The sequence below is a fragment of the Citrus clementina genome, unplaced genomic scaffold (assembly GCF_000493195.1).
Source record: "Citrus clementina cultivar Clemenules unplaced genomic scaffold, Citrus_clementina_v1.0 scaffold_9, whole genome shotgun sequence".
In the NCBI taxonomy this organism is placed as follows: domain Eukaryota; kingdom Viridiplantae; phylum Streptophyta; class Magnoliopsida; order Sapindales; family Rutaceae; genus Citrus; species Citrus x clementina.
Window position 1 is genome coordinate 15,295,429 of NW_006261964.1, and position 19,731 is coordinate 15,315,159.

The 19,731-nt window shown below is 31.5% G+C and overlaps 3 protein-coding genes across 3 annotated transcripts; all 3 read right to left on the minus strand.

The window, feature by feature from the left end:
* Positions 1-2,379: 2,379 nt before the first annotated feature.
* On the minus strand, positions 2,380-3,118 carry LOC18033067 (small EDRK-rich factor 2). The gene is made up of 3 exons (XM_006420853.2): positions 3,019-3,118; positions 2,775-2,874; positions 2,380-2,659 (listed from the first exon to the last, which is right to left on the minus strand). Exons 1-3 carry the CDS (start codon positions 3,023-3,025, stop codon positions 2,566-2,568), a joined length of 201 nt encoding a protein of 66 aa, XP_006420916.1. The 5' UTR covers positions 3,026-3,118; the 3' UTR covers positions 2,380-2,565.
* A 2,794-nt stretch (positions 3,119-5,912) lies between these two features.
* Positions 5,913-6,655, minus strand: LOC18033446 (gibberellin-regulated protein 12). The gene is made up of 3 exons (XM_006420854.2): positions 6,577-6,655; positions 6,320-6,350; positions 5,913-6,094 (listed from the first exon to the last, which is right to left on the minus strand). Exons 1-3 carry the CDS (start codon positions 6,649-6,651, stop codon positions 5,913-5,915), a joined length of 288 nt encoding a protein of 95 aa, XP_006420917.2. The 5' UTR covers positions 6,652-6,655.
* A 902-nt stretch (positions 6,656-7,557) lies between these two features.
* LOC18033447 lies at positions 7,558-13,736 on the minus strand. The gene is made up of 9 exons (XM_024186677.1): positions 13,397-13,736; positions 12,911-12,958; positions 12,744-12,813; positions 10,446-10,536; positions 10,236-10,297; positions 8,929-9,125; positions 8,708-8,741; positions 8,497-8,628; positions 7,558-8,225 (listed from the first exon to the last, which is right to left on the minus strand). The coding sequence occupies exons 2-9, from the start codon at positions 12,956-12,958 to the stop codon at positions 8,044-8,046; spliced, it is 816 nt and encodes a 271-aa protein (XP_024042445.1). The 5' UTR covers positions 13,397-13,736; the 3' UTR covers positions 7,558-8,043.
* Between the last annotated feature and the right edge of the window lie 5,995 nt (positions 13,737-19,731).

A 19,731-nucleotide genomic window follows, 5' to 3' on the forward strand; every position in this document is an offset into this window, starting at 1 on the left:
CTTGTTATCAAGGGGGATAAGATGTTGGCGTGATCGTTGTCAGTTGGTGCCACACCAGCACTCTATTCATCACTATTTTTTTTTTTTTTTGGTGACAGATCGTTGAAATTGACCAAAAGCAAGACATATCTAACCCTCATCGTAAGGGCTCACCTAGATAGTACCCCCATTCGAGTGCGAGGTGGGCAGGATAAAGTGCAAAAGGGAAAATAGCATGGTTGCCGTTGGAAGTGCGACCAGCGACTCCATTTGTTGTAAGTGTTTTTTCTTTTCTTTTTTTTTAATTAAAAAAAAAAGAGAATGTGGTGCTGCTGGACTTAGGATCGTTTGAAAATGGGATAATGTAAAAAAGGAGGATAAGGCTTAGATCTCCCCTGATATTTTATTATTTTTTAATTTTTTAATGATTAAAAGTAAGAGAGATAATGGGGCCAAAAAAGACAGCACATGCTACCACGGTACCACCATTGTCGTCCCTCTCCCTTTGTTTTGGCCATTTAGCATTTTCCCTCCTAAAATGCAGATCACTAACTCTTTGTACAAAGAGTTACTAAAAGACAAATTTGTTACTACGTTGAAAGATTTTGTCGTTTAACAACTCTTTAAACAAATAGATGGCGTTCTGCTTTTTCAAGAAGTGCAAATATCTACACCTGAGAAATGGGAAATCCTAACTTCTAACACTATTTCATAGCTTTTCACAATACTGGAAAGATGAACCTAATAAAAAGGACATTGCGCCCACTAGATTTTGACATCTAGAGAGTGAAATGTCCTAATTTAACCATCAATCAATCAGCATAAGTGCACCTCTAAAGACTAGATCTTAAGATGCAAATACATACAACCTTTGGATGCAAGTGTGTGCCGACAAACCCAATGACACAAAGGATAGAATTGAATGATGGGGAGAGAAAGGTGTACAAGCATAAAAATTTGAGGGCTTATTACAACTTTTACAAGCACTCACCCTAAATTATCATGCCAAGTCAAGACCGATATAGGTACTAAAGCACATTGCAAGCACCACGCATTTGCTGGCAAACAAGCCTTTCCTTTTTTATTGGCTTCAAAAAATACCTGACCCCTCACTAATATTGCCATGAAAGAGCCTTAAAGCAATGGATGACACTACTAGAGGTGGAACGCTAATCACAAGCTCGACAGATTTTGCTCAACAGGTTTTTTTATAAAACTCGGATTCTTTCATAACACACTCATTGCCCTATTGTTATATCTACTAACAGTACCATATCCTAAATTGGAAAACCTGGAGCTATCATATTACCATGATGTCAATGAATGATGGCAAAGCCCAACTAGCAGCATAGTAAAGCAAACAAGTGTAGCAATCAGATTCAATGTCCATTAGATTACAACATAGACAATTCTATGCAGTTTCGACTAGAACTACAAAATTATTAATACCCAAAAGAACAATTACTGAAAAAAGAAAAGGAAAAGCAGATGCATTCCCCTCCCCATGTTTATGACATAAGTGCTGTATAACATTGACAAAAGCTTACATCTTTCTAGCATTTATGTCAAAGCATATCACAAAAGTAGCATTTACTTCTACAAAACTACAAGATGGTTATGTCAAGATTCCATCACAGGCATTTGAGAACTAGCAAAAAGCATAATAGATAATATAAACACTAACAAACTCAACAACTAAAATAATTAAGACAACCATGAAACTATCATAAGTTACACCATTCTGTCAACTGCCATGGGAGTGCCCAACAATCATCTGAGGGGGTGCTAAACAATCATCAGTTACTACATAATTGTCAAAAAATGAGTAATCATTTGAGTTGAACACAGTGATGCCAAACCCAGTTATTCATGATACAACATTTATATTGGGATTGACTAGGTTTTCTTCTCACCTAGTCAACCTAGTTTCTGACACCATTAAAAATCCCACCTTTTCTTATAAGTTTAGATCCTATTATTTATGCAGTGTGTGGATGTACATTACAATAGCGCTGGCCTATTTATAATTATGGTAAACAAAATACCATAAACTTAAAAGTCAACTATTAATTGAGTGCATATCTATCTCCATTTAGAAACAATCATCTCCATAAATGCACAATAAAGAATGGACGACCACAAGCGAGTTCATCTAAACACCTCACACCCACATATTAAAAGCTTAGAACAGCCAAAATAGTTAAAAAGAAAAGAAAATATAGATCTTTTATAACAACAAAACCCATCTATAAATCAATCTATATCAAGCAATCCATGCACCAGGAAGAAAACAAAATACTAAGCACGAAACCACATCTCAATCTATTAAAAAGAAGTTATCGCTTTAGCTACTGGCAATCACAATTACCTCAAAGCAAAAAATAAATAATACAAGAAACAAACACAACAAAAATTAAATTCTTGTATTTAGACGCCAATCCGAATATCAATACAAAGCAAATATAGATCATTGTACAACCACATCAAATTGTTTATTAACACCACAATAAATTTAAAATTAAACAAAAAAAGCTCGAAAAACACAAACCACTGGCGGAATCTCAATCGAACATTTATTCAGTTTGTTTATTTCTTATTATTGCCTTTACCTCCAGCGGAATCTCCGCCAGCCGCCTGCGCCGCCTTCTTGGCAGCCTTCTCCTGCAGCGCCTTCGCGTCCCTAATTTTTTTACATAATTTTAATTAACTAATTAATTAAATTTTTAAAAGAAGTCAAAAGTCAAAACGACATCGTAGGGAAAAACTTTTTTTATAAAAAAAAAAAGAAAGAAAACCTTTCGCGGCGTTGTTCGGGAGTCAAGCCGTCGTCCTTGGTCTTTCCCTTGCTGCCGCGAGCGGCCGCTCGCTCGCGATCGCGTTCTCTCTGGTTTCCGCGTGAGATTCGAATCCAAAATCGAAAAGCAATGAATTAAGGAAAAAGCTAACCAGTAATTAATTGTTTAATAATTGCAACAACATTAATAGACATTAATTAAATTCGAAATCATATATTGAAAAAGAAAAAAGAAAAAAGGATATGAGTCATGGTTTCGTCTACTCGATAGAAAAGACAATCTGAAATTTCTTCGCAGTTCGTTCAATCAACCACAAACAGTCAATGATAAAAACCAACCCACTTTTTTATATGCCCCTTATTTATTTACTAATTCCTTTTGATAAAAGAACACTTAGACCCTCACATTTTCTTATATGTGCATATACATATACTTAGTTTAGAAAAAGAAAATACAGACCCTATTTATTTTACGATTATACCATTTCTCTACCGCAACCAAAAAATTTCAATAAAGTTTTTATAATAAATTTAAACTAAATTAAAAAAATATACATTTTAATAATTATTTACAGTAGTAAATAAAAATTTGGTTTTTGAGATTATAATAACCACATACGTGTCCTTTTTTTTTAAATAAAAATGTATATGTGTGCACCGAGCAAGATAAAAGAATAAACGAATGCATACGTGTTTCAGTGAGATGAGATTTAGTTAAAATGTTAAAAATATTTTATTAACAATTTTTATGATAAAAAAGCATTTAGGAAAAGCTTTAAATTTTTTATTTTATTTTGAGAACAACTGTTAAAAATGGCTTATATAATGATTCAACAAAATCATTAATTGACTTTTAGAGTTTCTATTAACATTTCTCAATAAACTCTACTTTATTAATCATAATCGTCATTTATCGTCATATTATGTTATCTTGTATGGATTATTGAGGGTATGTTTGGGAGTGAGATACTATAACTTTTAAGCTATAACTGTTATGGAGTAGAAGCTGAAAAAAAAAAATCTACTAACCTGTTAAAGTCCAGCTATAAGTGTCACCAAACACCTTAGTAGCTGGATTTTAGCAGCCCACCTACCTCACCACACTCCCAAACGAGTTCTGAATTCATCATGTTTTATTTAAGTAATTTTTTAACACTTTGGTGTGAATTTAAGTGTTTTATTTATTTGTTTATATTATATTACAACACTTTAATAACAAAATTTATCAAATATATTACAACACTTTAATAACAAAATTTATCAAACACATACATTGGTGTACTTTTGAAACTCACAACACCCCTAATAACACAACAATTTGAACTCCAAACTACTATTTTCAAAAAACTGATTTTTTATTTAATATAATAAAACAAATTGTTTTATAACCCACCAGATTACTAAACTAGTCCTCAATTAGATTAACCGGATTACAAAATCATTTCTCAAGCAAAAATTTCCTTCTAGATTGAGAAAAAAAGAATTATACAAACTTAATTAGGATGTGACATTTTTTTTTCCTCAAGTTTTGAATTATATATGACTTCCCTCAATCTAGAAATGAGCAGTTAATTTTCTGTTAAAAATATTAAATAGCAAATTATTTTATAAATATTAAATACCCAGAAGTAAAATAAAAATTAATGTAAATTTGTTGGATATTAATTTACTTTTAGGGTTAATTTGATAAATTAATAATTTTTTAATTAATGTCCCCCAAAATTGTTGCAAGGTTATTATTGTCAAAGTAAAAAAAGAGTTAGGGAAGGTTGTAACATTATTAATTTTAAAATAGTAGGACTAAATGGACCTTTAACCAAATAAAGACTAAACGAGCACCTACTCGAAATTAATATTTAGTGCATACTTGACATGACTTAGATAATGTTCATAAGTATTTATTTAAAACTCTTTCTAAGATTTTTGTTATTATTTACTTTTTTTTACTAGATTTTTTTAAAATTAAATAAGATATTTTATCTTTACTAGTAAGAGCTTCAATTTTGGGATTTTAAAAATTTTGAAATTTTAGAAGTAGACGTTGAAAAGTTTTTTTTAAAATGTTAAAATATCTAAAATATCATTTATTTATTTAACAATCTTATTTTATTCATTTCATAATATAACTTTAAAAATTTACCTACTAAATTAATTTTAGGATTTTTAATAAAAATTTTCATTGACAATCAAACAATTAATTTTTTTAAGTAAAAAATCAATTTGTAAAAGTTTTAATAATAAAAATTCTATTTAAATAAACTTTATTTAAAAAAAAACTGAACCACACGAAACCTTAATCGCAAAACAAAATTAAATTGATATGTTGGAGCTTCGCTAGGCATTTATATGTATTTATACAATCCCCTTAATGATGGCACGTTTCACGGCTTCATTTCCCTTCTTTCAAATAACTTTGTAATTGTTCTTTAAATGGGATTGCTCTCTAGTGGTAATAAGTAATTGAATATAATTGAGGATGACTTTAATTCCTGTGTAATTTTAAATCTATGTTTACAGAATTTATTACCAAAACTGACATTCAATAAAGTGTTATATTCTATATAAAATGTTTTGCCATTATTCACATTCCATTTATTGACATTATGGCATTATTACTTTAAAAAAACTACCAAACCGGCAAACACCCTTAAATGCTTTTGAAATTCTCAATTTTAACTCATGATAAAAGAAAAATATTACCCAAATAAATCAGTAATAAACAAACAATGATAAATTAATATAATCATAAAAAAAAAATAATGATATTTGACCATAACAATAATAGGAGGGTCACAGAAACGGCACACTCTGTTGTGACAATAAGGAAAATCATTTATGTCGCCTTCATGTTGCCTTTATAGTCGATTATCATTATTAATTACTTAATTGGCTACTGACCTTGTTGCCCATTTGTTGCCCATTCATAAACAATATGATACTATACGTGCATTTATAAATAACAATCAATTAGAAAACAATTTAAAAATAAAAAGTAAAAATAAAACACATTCTGCAAATAACATCATTATGGCATTCAATCCATTAATTAATTTCGGGTTCTCATCACACGTTGCTCAACAAAATTTTATTTTCTTGTGCATAGTTTTGTTTCCCTCAAGAGGCAGCCACTAAACTAATTCTAAGGACATTTAGGCTTTCCTTCCTTTGTCTTCCATTTGTCGTAGCATGGACATTCTTCTTTGTGCCCGTAAGTGCCTGAAGGTACACACAAGCATTTGTTGCAGCACTTGTTGCAGAAGAACAAGCATGGCTTCCTGTGCGAAGTTGCCGAACACCGGTAGTCACAAGCTGGCTTACACTCTGCATGCATGCACACACATTTTTTTACCAGTTAATTATACGCCAAGAATAATTGTTATGAACAAAAATCATGTGTCATGTGTTAATTAAGAATAATGTATATTTATGTCAGCAGTCGCAAAATATATATATATTTTTTTCAATTTCACCTTAGTTTTGTATTTTTACTCAATAAATTTAGGCAAATAAGATCTGACCCCATTGTTTCAAAAATTTGTTACTTACGCTCAGGTTTAAGTGATCCTTCTCCGCCGGCCTGTGGATATGAAACAATCAAAGATGTTATTTACCAAAAAAAATTAAAATTTCAAACTGAAAAAAAAAAAGGTTTAAAAATCATGCATATATATGAAGAAAGCTTGAATATGTCTACATTGTTGTTAATATAAATAACTAAAAGCTTTGTTAAATCTCTCGTACTGGCCACTGATAGATAGAAAATATTTAGGCAAACGATTAAATAAGTCTAGAGAGAGATTTACATTTGAAACATCAAGAGTGAAGGACAAGGAGAGAAAGAGAAGAAGAGCAATGAAACTCCATGAGAGCTTAGCCATTTTTCCTTGGTTAGAATGAAAATAATAATAATAATAAAGATATAACAATCTTGACATGCTCCAGCTAGCATTTGAGCATGCTATTTATAAAACTTCTAATCCTCTTATCTGGGTGTCCAAATTTCTAGTTGTTTTCTTTATAACAAATCTTGTTTTGGTAACTAATATATATAATAATTTTCTTTCTTAATTAAAATTCTCTTTGTCATGTGTTTGCATTATCTGATTGGACATTCCTTGTGGGGAGATTTTGGCTACAAACCGCATACCATATATTGCTGTTTTCAATTAATACAGACTTTTTTATGATTGATATTCCATTTAAGCCCCTTTTGCTAGGGTTCGCTACATAACTGCAAATTGTTAGATAAGTAAATTATTTAGGATTTGAATTTAGTGTTAAGCTTATACGCTTTTTATTATTTTAATTAGAAAGAAGTAATTTGTAGTTATGAGATAAGAATATAAAGATAATTAAAATTTAATTGCACATTATTATAAACGTATGCGTGATTAAAGATTATGAAAAGATTAGCATATTTTAGTTTACCACCATATCCAAATTCACGTACTTAATATTAACTATGGTTTAGAAGTTAAGAACACTTTATTCTATATTTATTTATGATAAATTTATATATTATCCTCACAATTTTGATTTAAAATTATTAAATTTAAGAATTATGTTTTTCAAACACAATAAAGTTTTGTTTCAAAACTACTTATAGTTGAAGAAGAATTACCTCCAACTAATCCAGAGGTGACACGTGGACAGATTGAGATCTTGCTAAAATAATTTAAATAATTAATTTAACATAAAAATACTAATAAATCTGAATAATAATATCAAATAATATTACAATAAACTTTGTGTAATTTTATTCTTATTAATTAGACCATGGTTGCTGAGGCGTTGTGGATATAATGCTTAATAACGTCATTATGTAACCATAAGCTTCAACATAAATAATGCTCAATCTAAAATATGTATTACATGTTCATTGCCTTTACATTATTTCCTTTGTTTTGTTTTTCACCCAAAGACCACATAAAGCCCGGTTCATGCGTTTTGCTCAAATATATTTCAAGCTGTCGATTGACAAAACAAGGGTGGGAGTCGGATCAAACACGGATAGACCCAAGTTCGAATCGGATTCGGATATTGCCCAATATCCTATTAATCTAAAGATCCGATGGCGCCTTTCGTTGGAGGATCCAAATAGGGGATTAGCTGTTAAAAACTTCACAAAATAATCTACTCATTTATGAACGATCGACATCGGTTTTTCACATCAAAGTCCGTTTGTCACAACTCACAATTGACAGTATTTGAGAAGGCAGAATTTCACATCATGAAAAACACCAGTAACGATGATTTGAGAATCAATAACACTACTTGATCACCCGGGATATCCTCTCGAAAAATATTGGACACATACTTGTGCTGAACATTATTTCATCCATCATCCACCCTAGCGCCACCCTCTCCAGTGTACCCAAAGATAACACACGATAAAGCAGCTCGAATTCTTCTCCATCTTTACTTTTAACCCATGTCAGACTGAATGAGTAACCTATTATGCACACAATGAAGGATTGTATTAAGTTACTACCAACAAGTGATCCTGGGTGAGTTTTTATAAATTTTCTTTACTTAACCACAATTTTCTAGTGAGTTTCCATTTTAATTTTCATCCCATATCATCATTACCGATTTGGATATTTCTAAACATGAAAACATCAATCAAAAAACATTTATACAGTGGACAAAAAGCAATCAAATTAAAGAAAAATGGAAATGATGTAATTGCAGGGAGCTAAAAATAATTCCATGTAAAATAATACCAGTTGATTGATGCAGAGCTGAAACACATCTTCCTTCAGATTCATGGTATGGGGATAATTTCATGCCGAATAAGTACTCAATAAGAGCTTGAAACAGACAATTAGCTGGACCACTATCATGTTCACCACCACCTAAGAAACAAATAATACAAACAATTAAACCAGTGACATCACATTCAAGTAAAAGCCAGGTCAAACATGTATTCCCTACCTGATGTGTCAATAGTTCTTTTACAGCATTCAGGCTGGAGATCACAATAAAATAGTCAGACATAAAGACAATATAACTAACTTCAGCTTAACAAGCTTAGGGTTACAGGCATACCAGCTGCTCATTTAAAAGAGCCCCCCAGGAAACATTCTAAATCGATAAATCCTTCGCTGATTGTCCTTCAATGGCGTAATCAAGAGCACGTGAACTAGCCGTAATCATGCATTCACTCTCAGATTCACTCTAAGTTTCCTCCTACGCTTTCTTGTCTTTTCTTTGGATTGATTTCCAGATGTAGGCTGAGCACCTTCAGGAGTGTATAGCTGCATATTATCATTGTTGTCATCCTTTGAAGAGGAAGCAGTTCCCTCTTGAAGGAGCTTTTGGAGTGTCTCAACTTCTTCAGACAGTGCTTTATCTGACAAAAATTGAGACCTCAACAAGTAAAGAGATCTGAATATTGGTCGGAGTTACAACCAAGTATGAAACATACCACAAACAATAAGTTCACAAAAGATTTTGCTTCATAATGCTTCTCAAAGTCTGAGAATCCTTGCTTTAGCGAGACTGAGGTTCTCGCAAACACAAATGGGTTTTTCTTATGGTACCGACGGCCAGAGAACAACAAAGGTGACTATAGAGAACCTTTTGCTACTTTGATTTATGACACTTGTGGATAATTAAACAATACACAGACATGGACCATAAAAAGTGAAATTAGTTTGGGCTCTACAGGGCCATTTTCATGCATGAATATTTAAAAAACAGAATCTCATCTCAAAGTGACTACCAAATAACTATCTCAGACATGAGCTTATGCACACATCACTCTTTTAGGTGAATTAGTCTTGAAAAGAAGAAAGCTTATTGGTGATTTCAAAAACCTTAATAATCTTCTTAGGCTTAGCAGACAAGAGAAAGACATGGACAGTATGTTATATGTCAAGCTCATCCTTCCTACAGAAGGTATTGGCATCCTTTATAAATATGGATAGCTTAAAGATGCTAGTGACTCCTCCAAGAAGAACGATCATTATGCATGGCTCCTTCCCCACTACATTGCCAATTCAATTTCTCAATCTTTATACTTGTAAAAACATCTAATCAAACTTACTTCTATCAAGGTAGTCTAGCTCAGCTCCACTTAGTTTTCAATTAGTTTTGTAGAATGCTAAGAACCATGGCCTAGGTTGGCCAGGTTCAAGGCTGATTCAGTTTGCACTTAGCATCCTGAGAAGAATGAGTGCAGGGTTCTACATTTTTATCCAGAAAACATATTTCATGCACAGTCCTTAACAAGGTATTTTCAATAACTTGAGCATCAAACCCAGCTTCCTAAATACCATCTATGCCATTTTCTCTGTACGTATGACAATTTTTTATACATCGAGCGTGATCTTAGATGAAAGCATAACAGAAATGCCCAAGGTTGCAAAATGTTTTCAAATTGATACACTAATGCACATGAAGTGTGTGTATTATTTTTATTTTCTTTTAAAATCTATCAAAATATTTAATTGTTTCTTACTCTTTTGATTCTCTTCCATTAGAAGCTTCTGGTAATGCAAGCATTGCTCATTACTGGTTGACCTGCAATGAAATGTAAATATGTGTCAATTTCTGTTATTCGTGCCCCAGAAAAAGCTGGATCTGGTGGCAACAACAAAAAAAATACAACCAAGAAAATCAGCAAAAACCAAAAATCCAGTAAAAAAAAAAATATATTGAGAGTGCATGCCTGATTGAGTCCACTTCACTCTTCAAGTTGTTAACTTGTGCACATAACTTTTCATTTTCACTTCTTAAGAATTCTATATACTTATCTGCAGCTGTAATGACAGAAAATAAGCACTTGATCAATTCAGAGTATGATTAAAAATTAGAGTTTTGACTTTAATTCTATTGGATACAGTAAGCCAGATTAAATTCCTTTTAAAGAAACAGACTACTAAATTCCAAACACTTCAGAGGCTTATACAAAGATTACATTCTGTAACATAGACAATTATTCTCTTCTAATTTCCAGGAGCTAAACAGATAAAAACAATACTCCAGCACAAACTTACTTATCTGATTCAAATTGCGGTCACAAATACTTTATTAAAACTCTTTCCTTACATTTAAATACTTGTATACTAGTTATGGATCCCAAAAGTATGCTAATCATATTTACGTTGAAAAGAAATCGCCCTGAAATTGATAAAAACATGCCCTGTGCTAAAAAATAGTCAAAATATTCAGAAGCCGCATTAATAGGCAACAAAATACCTTTAATGCCCTAGCAAATATAAAGGACTCAGACAAGGCCCAGCTCTTAGCCTCAAAGAGGAAAACTAAAGGAAAAACACTAGACAAGGTCCGGTAATGAATCATAATCAGTCCAGCTCTTTAAAGATATCATATCAGTCAATAATCCATTACTTCAATGCATCAACACAAAAATCAGTAACACATTAAAAGTCCACTGATCATGAATAAATAGTGTATCTGAACTTGTTCTGTTGATGCATTTGAACCTCAAGTCCAAAAATGATTGAATTAACATAAGGTAAGCTGAGTTGTAAGTATGTTGATAAACAAGTTGATGCAAACACCACGGTGAAACTTTGAAACCCACGCTCAATTTGGAAGTTTCAAATGCCCAAGAAAGCTCTAAACAGAGTTTTAAGTTAAAACAAACCTTGATCCAATGCTTAAAAAAGCATGAAGCAGAGATAAACAATCATTGACCCAATGTTTTTAACTAAACCCTAAATCCTAAAGCCTACTTGAATTCTTGGAACATCCCTCCAAGCATAGTTTTACACAAAAGGTCCAGCAAATGACTTAGACTAAACATAAAAATTAAAACTAGACTTAAATGAAAAATTGGTAAACTTAAAACATTGCAAAAGAAACCATAAATAAGGTAGAAGTCATGCAAGTTCCTTTTGACTAAAAAACTCAACAGGTTATAATGAATTGGTCATAACTTCTTCTAGAAAACTTCAAATTCAATTCCATGAAATGCATTAAAAAGCTAACTCAATTAGCTTTCCAATAGTATACAACTTGTGAATTAATTCCAACTTAAGCAATGTCAGTTTAATTCTGAGATACCCCTCTCTACATTGATTTAAGCTACAATTGGCATGACCTGAATTTTTGTCAAGCATTTGGCCCAAACTCTATATTTGCCTGTCCAATAGCTTGAATAATTTCACAATGGCTTGTCTTCTCTCCAAGTCCAATTCATCATGTCTTACACTTTAAATTGTGATTTGCCTTCTCAATTCATCCATTTAAATCAATCTATTTAAGGCAGCTTCTTTACTCTAGCTCTTGTAATCGAGCGCCGATGAATGTACAAAAATCACTTAAAGCTTAAATAGTATTTCCTTTGGATTTATTAACTTTACTTGTTGATGCGCATAGTCGCCGGCACCCTAGACTAAAGAAAGCTAAATTTGTTAAGCAACTGCACAAGAAAGTGTGAGAACACACAGAAAAAAGACGGAACAATATGCTGCTCAAGCCAACAAAGGACGCAAGAAAGAGGTTTTTCGACGTGAGGATTGGTTTCAACGTGAACATATGATAAACGAGAGGTTTCCAGCCCAAAGGTGTTCCAAGTTCCTTCCACGGGAAGATGGCCATTTTCAAGTGGTTGCACGGACTAATGAAAAATGCTACAAATTGGATCTTTTTAGTCAGTATAATATGAGTACTACTTTTAATATTTTTGATCTTTCTCCTTTTGACATAGATGACGATTCAAAGATGAAACCTAAGCTGCCAAGCAAATGTTTTTGATCTCGGCTTCCGTCAAGAATATAAAGAAGTTTCATCAAGAAACACATACACCACATGTTATATATTAAGTTAATTTCAAATCAATAAGTGCATTAATTTTAAATTCATTGAAACCTAAGCTGCCAAGCAAATATAATCAATTTCTACATTAATTAAATGGGAATCAATTTATTTGGAAAAAGAATGAAACTTTTTACACCTAGCACACAACATTTAATCTGATACATTGGCAAGAAATACATACCATTCACATAGGTTGTGAACTTCAATTCTTGTTCTTTGTTGAGATTATCCAATTCACTGAATTTTTTCTTCTGAAGTACCCCCCCCCCCAAAAAAAAAGAAAAAAATTCATTAAAACATATAGGCATTTCCTCTATTTTCTAGGGAAAGAGAGAGAGAAAAAGATACCTTTAGTTTATCATATTTATCGTAGAGCTTCTTATACAAAGATTCCATCTGTAACAAGAGTTAGCAATTAATCATAGACTTAAATTACCTAAAACACGTACACAGAGAAAATCGAAGAAGAAAAAAGTTAAAATGGTGAATTTTCTCACAAATTTCATTTTTCTAAACGCAAGTTGACAAAGCCGCTGCACACGGCTGCACTTTGACATTTAATCAAACACAAAACATACAATCAAACAAACACACCCCGGGCCCCGACTCAGAAACCCAAAATCAGATACTTCAATTCACCAAATCAACCAATAATAAAAAAAATCAATCAAAATAAATAATTATCACATAGAAATCTTCATTTCAGCAAACAATCTACTAAATAATACAACAGTCCGTCTTCTCAGTATTAAGGTCAAATAAATAAAAACCCACATTATAGAAAAATTCTTATTAGAAAATAAAAATTAAAAAAAATTGAAAAAGAAAAAAGACCTCTCAAGTTATTTGCTGCAAACGGAAGTGCTGAATGAGATTGTGAAGAGCTGAAACGCGCAGAGGCGCCGGCCGTACGGACCTCTCAATTTATTCTAGGTTTTGTTTGTACACTGAACAAATGGCGTTCGAATTCGAATGAATTTTTAGGGATTTGTGATCTTACGTTTGTGTGGAAAGCGCGGTAAAAGCAGAATTTAAAATTCGAGAGGAAAAGGCTCTCGCTGTCACTCAACTACTTCACGCATGAGGTGAAAATTTGAAAGCGATGGAGTTTTTTTGTTAATTTTACTAATCGAGTTGGGGGGGTTTTAAATTTCTTCGGGGAAGGAAGCAGAGTTGTCACAGTGAGCAAATAAATATGCCACGTCATCAGTTCGCAAAGGTTACATAAAGAGGCTTGACGTGGCATTGACGTTTAACGAATTTTAAAAATTATTTTACCTTTTATTAATGTAATTTATTATTTATTTATTTATTTTGAGGGTTAGTACAAATTAATTTTTTATTAATATCTCTAAAATTGTTATAAAGTCATTTTGATAAAAAAAAAATAAAGAAGAACTATAATTAATTAATAAGAAAAGTGTCTTGTATTGAAGTGTTTTTAAAATATAAAAATTAAATAAATACTTAATCCAAAATATTAAGATTTATTGAAAGTTTTTGCTCTTTCTTAGTATGGTGAGAAAAAGGTAATTTCTTGGTTGGTGGGTTATTGGTTTTGATGATTGATGCCTTCTGATGTTGATTGAGGATTAAGAAAAGCAAGAGCAAGATGGTATTTATTAAGGAAGATAGATATTAATGATTGCTATATATATACATATCCAACTTTAGTGAGAATACTCACACTTTGCTAAAGTGACTACACATTTTTTTTTTAAAGGAAGTGACTATTTATTAAAACATAAAAATATTACAAATTTTAATGTATTAGAGATTATATTTTTTTATTTATTAGTAGCATCTTTACTTTATTAAAATAAAGATGTTCTCACACCATCATCAGTGAAATAAATTAAAAATTGAAATAATTTGTGATGAATTAGGAGTTCAATAAGTCTAGAGTTTCTTACATAGTTTGAAAAGATGAAGTTGCAGTGGTAAAATTTGTAAATGATTAATGATTATGTATCAAATTACAGAAAATTCACAAGAATTTTAATAAAAGAACCTGAAAATTCTCTTAATTATTGATTTTTGTTTAAATCAAATAAAGATGAATTTATGGAAACAATTTCTTATTTATTATGATTCACCATTACTTATGCTTAAATATTTTCCGACATATTCTATGAAAAAGTCATCCTATCGCAAGGGGCAGGAAAGCTATATGTGATGGTTGACTTGATTTTATAATAATAGTGTGTACACCTTTATTCTATTTTAATCTTTTTATGAGTTAATTTACTTGAACTTGGAGTTCAAAAGTTTATTTTACAATGCACATTATTAAACAATTATTGGACAAATTTATTGATATAGATGAAGTGATAAAAATCACTTATAGAAACTAGAAAGCATCTTAATTTGGGTATATGTAGTGCTGGTAGGATGATATGGTGATACAAAAAGAAAAAGTCATTTCCAACCCTAGAGTTTAATGTAATCCCATTTCCTCCTTACTATTTAAATAATAAAACTCATTTCATCTTTGTTTCTTAAACAATAGTTGAAAACACCCCAACACACAAAAAAAAAAAATGTGAAAGAATATTGATTTATATGATTAGTCAAAATATGGGTGTCTAGTCCGTAAGCTAAAAGATGCAAAATTAATTAGCAAAATATAAAGTGTGTTGGACCTATAGTCCATATTCATGAAGTCATAAAATTTACTAATAAAATTTGAATTTGAACTACGTATGTCCAAATTAATTTAGAACGATCTATGTACTTATTTTTGAAAGACAAAATGCTTGAAACAAGTACCTAAAGTACTAAACTAAAAAGCTTGTAGGTTATATATTCTTGATAAAGTCATAATCATAATTGTGTATGTTAGAGCAAAATATAATCACTTGAGTAAAAATTAATTTATTATAATTGGGATACGCGATTATCAATTTTTGATGTAATTTTTACTGAAAATTGAATTATAAATTTGCTATCTCAACAGATACATTGAGATGATTTGATTATTAAGATAACTCTTGAAGAGTGTATGAATTCATGATCAATTAATTTCTGTTTGGGGAAGAAATTCAAGATCAAAAATCTTGAAATGAAGAAATTTTGTAGTAATCTGCAGATTAATTAAAATTAGCATGACATATAAAGAAATTAATTTTGTAGTAATCTGCGTATTAATTAAACATTTGCATGACATATAAAGAAATTCTTGAAGTATTTCATATTAGAAATTGATATGATAATTTATCATTTTCTTCCTCCATAGCAAAAATGTTGCTTTGGGTCTTGAAGTACCATACTCCATTGTAAATATCTTGTGCCAAATTGCATTTTATGATATTGCATTCTTACAATTGCTCCGTATAAATTTGAAGGCATGAAAATAATGTGTAACATAAAGCTTATCCAAATTCTTTTATGAATACAAGCTTAAAAAAGATTGTGTGTATATTCAGATGTAGGGGCCCTCATTTTTTTAATATGGATACGCTGTTAAACTATACAATTATCAGCACTGATTTTATTAAAATGTACAATTTAATAGTGTGTTCACATGAAAAAAAAATTGAGGGTGGCCGCAGGGGTGTGTGTGTGTATGTGGTAAGTTAATATCAAATCAATAAGAGCATATTTTCAGATACTACTATTAGTTGGTACACTAAAAGCGCCCAGAATTAAACAAGAAAAGTAATAACAAATAGCAACATTTCCATTCATACTAGTCTTATTCCTCTAATTAATAAAAATATATTAATTTCTTGCTCATTTTTCTGTCAAGTAGAATAATGCATGCGCGATATATGACATGTAATTAAGGACACTTGGGTGTTCCTTCCTTAGTTTTCCAGTTGTTGTAGCATGGACATTCTTCTTTATGCCCATAAGTGCCTGAAGGAACACATAAGCATTTTTTGCAGCACATATTGCAAAATTCTATGCATGGGTTTCTATGTGATGTTGCTGAACAACGATAATTGCAGGCACTCTCACACTCTGCACGTGCATGTACAAATGATACATTTAATTAGTACTTATAACTTGAATAGTGATGCTTAGATACGGACGTCTGGATTTAAAAAATCGGATTTAATTTAAAAATCTGAATTTTATTAAATCCGAATGTTCAAATTTGAATATGACTCAAAACTATTGATTATTAAAAGAAAATAGAAGGAAAATGAAATGTTACTTACGTTCAGGTTTGAGTGATCCCTCTCCACCAGCCTGTGAATATCAACCATTATTAAATTGAAAGAGCAAATTGAAGACACAAACATAAAATATTGATATGTTGGTGTTCATTTGTCGTGACATTTTTATTATTCTCCAAAAAAAAAAAAAAAAAAACTCTGGATCTCATGCTATTTTATTTAATTTTTTGTAATTCACCTTTTCTTTTAGGTCTAATAGAAATGAAATGTGTATACAATACCCTCAATGAACTCCCCATTAATAGCTCTCATATAATTTTCACGTTAAAACTTATAATATGTAGATAGTATATATGTGAACAATTAGATATAAATAGAGAGAGTGTTTTACATTTGCAACTTCAACAGCAAAGACCACAATAAACTCTAATACGTGCGCATTTATAAGTAATATCATGACATAGTTGAGGATGAAGATTGAGGATCAGCATGAGCTGGCTACCTAGCTAGCGACCACATAGTCGATCGAAATACAATCGGCCAGGGGGAGGACTACAATGTTCGCCTTTTCTGGTATTCCGGGGAGCAGGGGTACGAGGCTTGTAGGCACCAGGTCTCCCACAATCGATTACTACCTTACCGGCGTTCAGAGTCTTAGTTCTTGCAACAGTAGAATCAGCCTTAGAAAACAACATGTCGTTGTGATCAAAATGGAAATTAGCAATGATGGTTCTGTTGCTCTTATGCACGGCTGCAGCAGCATCAGCACAGATGATCATTTGCGGGCGAAGAAGAGTATCGTGACTATGATGGTCGCTGCTAAAGGCACCACATCCCCAATCCCATCACGTTACTTCCCATGTTTTTTTTTTTTTTTTTACCTCTCTTTTCCCTGTTCACTCTACTGACTTCTTTTTCGAGCTTGTTTGTGAGAACTAAGAAGCCAGCTTCTCCCCAAGTTCTCCTTTACTATAGCGCTTCAATTACGAACTGTTTCTTTTTTCCTTTCGTAAATAAATAAATTAAAAGGAGAGTCCCTTGTCCAACTAGAGAGTTTGTATGGTGGAGATTGCTCTTATGTACACAGATGTTTATGGCAAAAGTTAATGTCATAAAAAGTTTTTGTCCATAAAGTAGGGTAAAGATATGGTACTACAGTTATATAATACTATAATTCAATCTAATTATTAAATTTAATCCATAATTATTATTAAAATTAAATTTAAAAGTCGGATCTAGCTGTGGTACCATATAACAGTAGCACCACAACTGCACCCAGAAAGTAACTCTCCTCTTAGGGTGTTATTATGTAGGGCCTTCTCACCTTGCGAAATAATGTAAGGTACGTCCCAAGAAATGACAAGTAAATAGACAGCATTGTGCCATCTGTAGTTGGTATAATTAATTTGATCCGTTGAAAATCGGTTACAAAAATAATCAACGCAGGGTTAATCCCTTCTAATAACAACCCACCATCTCGCCTGTGTTTTTCTGGGAAAAAAGAAAATGTTGTGTTTTAATCCTCAGTTTAACCTATTCGACACTCCGGCTGTCCCTTCTCTTTTTGTGCAGATTTCATTCATCGTTTCCTCTTTGCCTTTTATTGCTTACCCACCAGTCCGATCATAATCTTTTAAATTTAATTTCCAAACTGCTAGTCCCAGCACCGCCTTCAAAGGAGTAGCTGAAAGAGAGTGCTTCACAATGGCACCATGGTTGTGTCTAATGTTTCATTGATGGCCGTGATAGATGGAAAAAAGTAAGTCCTTATTTTTTCAGTTAATTTAATTAATGAGAATGGATACTGAAAGGGTTGGAAATTTTTAATGGTTATGTCGGCATCTTATCCTAAAGATTTGACATTTTTTTTTCCTTGATTCTTGATTAATCACCCAAACTCGCATTCCCTCTTCACGGTTGCTCACTTATTATCTTTAGTTGTGCAATTAATTTCCATCCGTCTGATTTCATTAGTCTAATCTGACGGATCATATTTACTTAATGTAAGTAACTTTATTATGTAAGATAACAAGGCCCCCCTCTTAGGTATCTTACCCTAGCCAAACCGGTTCATTTTAAAACCGATTTATTATTTTTCAAACCGATTTATTTTGGTTTGTTATAAATACACAGAAAGTAAATACTAGGGACTTTAACCTAGTGATAGGCTTGAATCTTCAACTTTGTTGATGGCACAACTATTTTTGCGGAAAACGTTTGTGAGTAGAAATATTTTTTTTTAAAACATTAGTACGAGTAAAATTTTGTACTGGTAATAGTAAATTTTCTTGATTATAATGTAAATGCATTTAATTTTTTTTTGTTGTAAATTTTGTATTTTATCATGTACAGGTTGTATCAAATTTAAAAAAAATTATTCAAAAACAAAAAAATAGAACATAAAAAAGTTACAATATTTTTTTAAACTTATCCAAGGTGTATTTCAAATAAGGAGTTATGAGAGATGTGGTATTTAATAAGAGAATGATGATTTTGAATAATTTTTCAGTTCATTTTTTAGTCCTTACATGATGAATATGACATTATGTAGGACGCAGATAAGTTTTTGGATGATATAGGCACTGCTTAATCAAACAAAGGCTTTTGTTATGTTATATAATCATGTAATATACACGATCATGTAGCAGCATGAAAATCCAACGGTTGTAAAAATAACATGATTTTATTATCTTATATTTTTACAACCGTTGAATTTTCATCCAACGGCTACTACATAATCATGTAACATACACGATTATGTAACATAACAATCTCCTGAAACAAAACAAGTTCGATATTAATGCTAATAATATTGAAATAAAAATATTTTAACCTTTAGTAGCCCACAAACTACACAAAATTTTAAACAACATATTTGGGTTTAAGGTGCTGATGTAGTTAGATAGCAGAAGAAAAAATAAAATTAGTTAATTAAACTTTGGGAAGAGGGTGAAATAGTTCCGAACACAATGAGAACTAAATGATGCTATAATCTGAAACGAAGTCCTTAGACTCACATTGTTGTGAAATTTTAAAATAATGCACGAA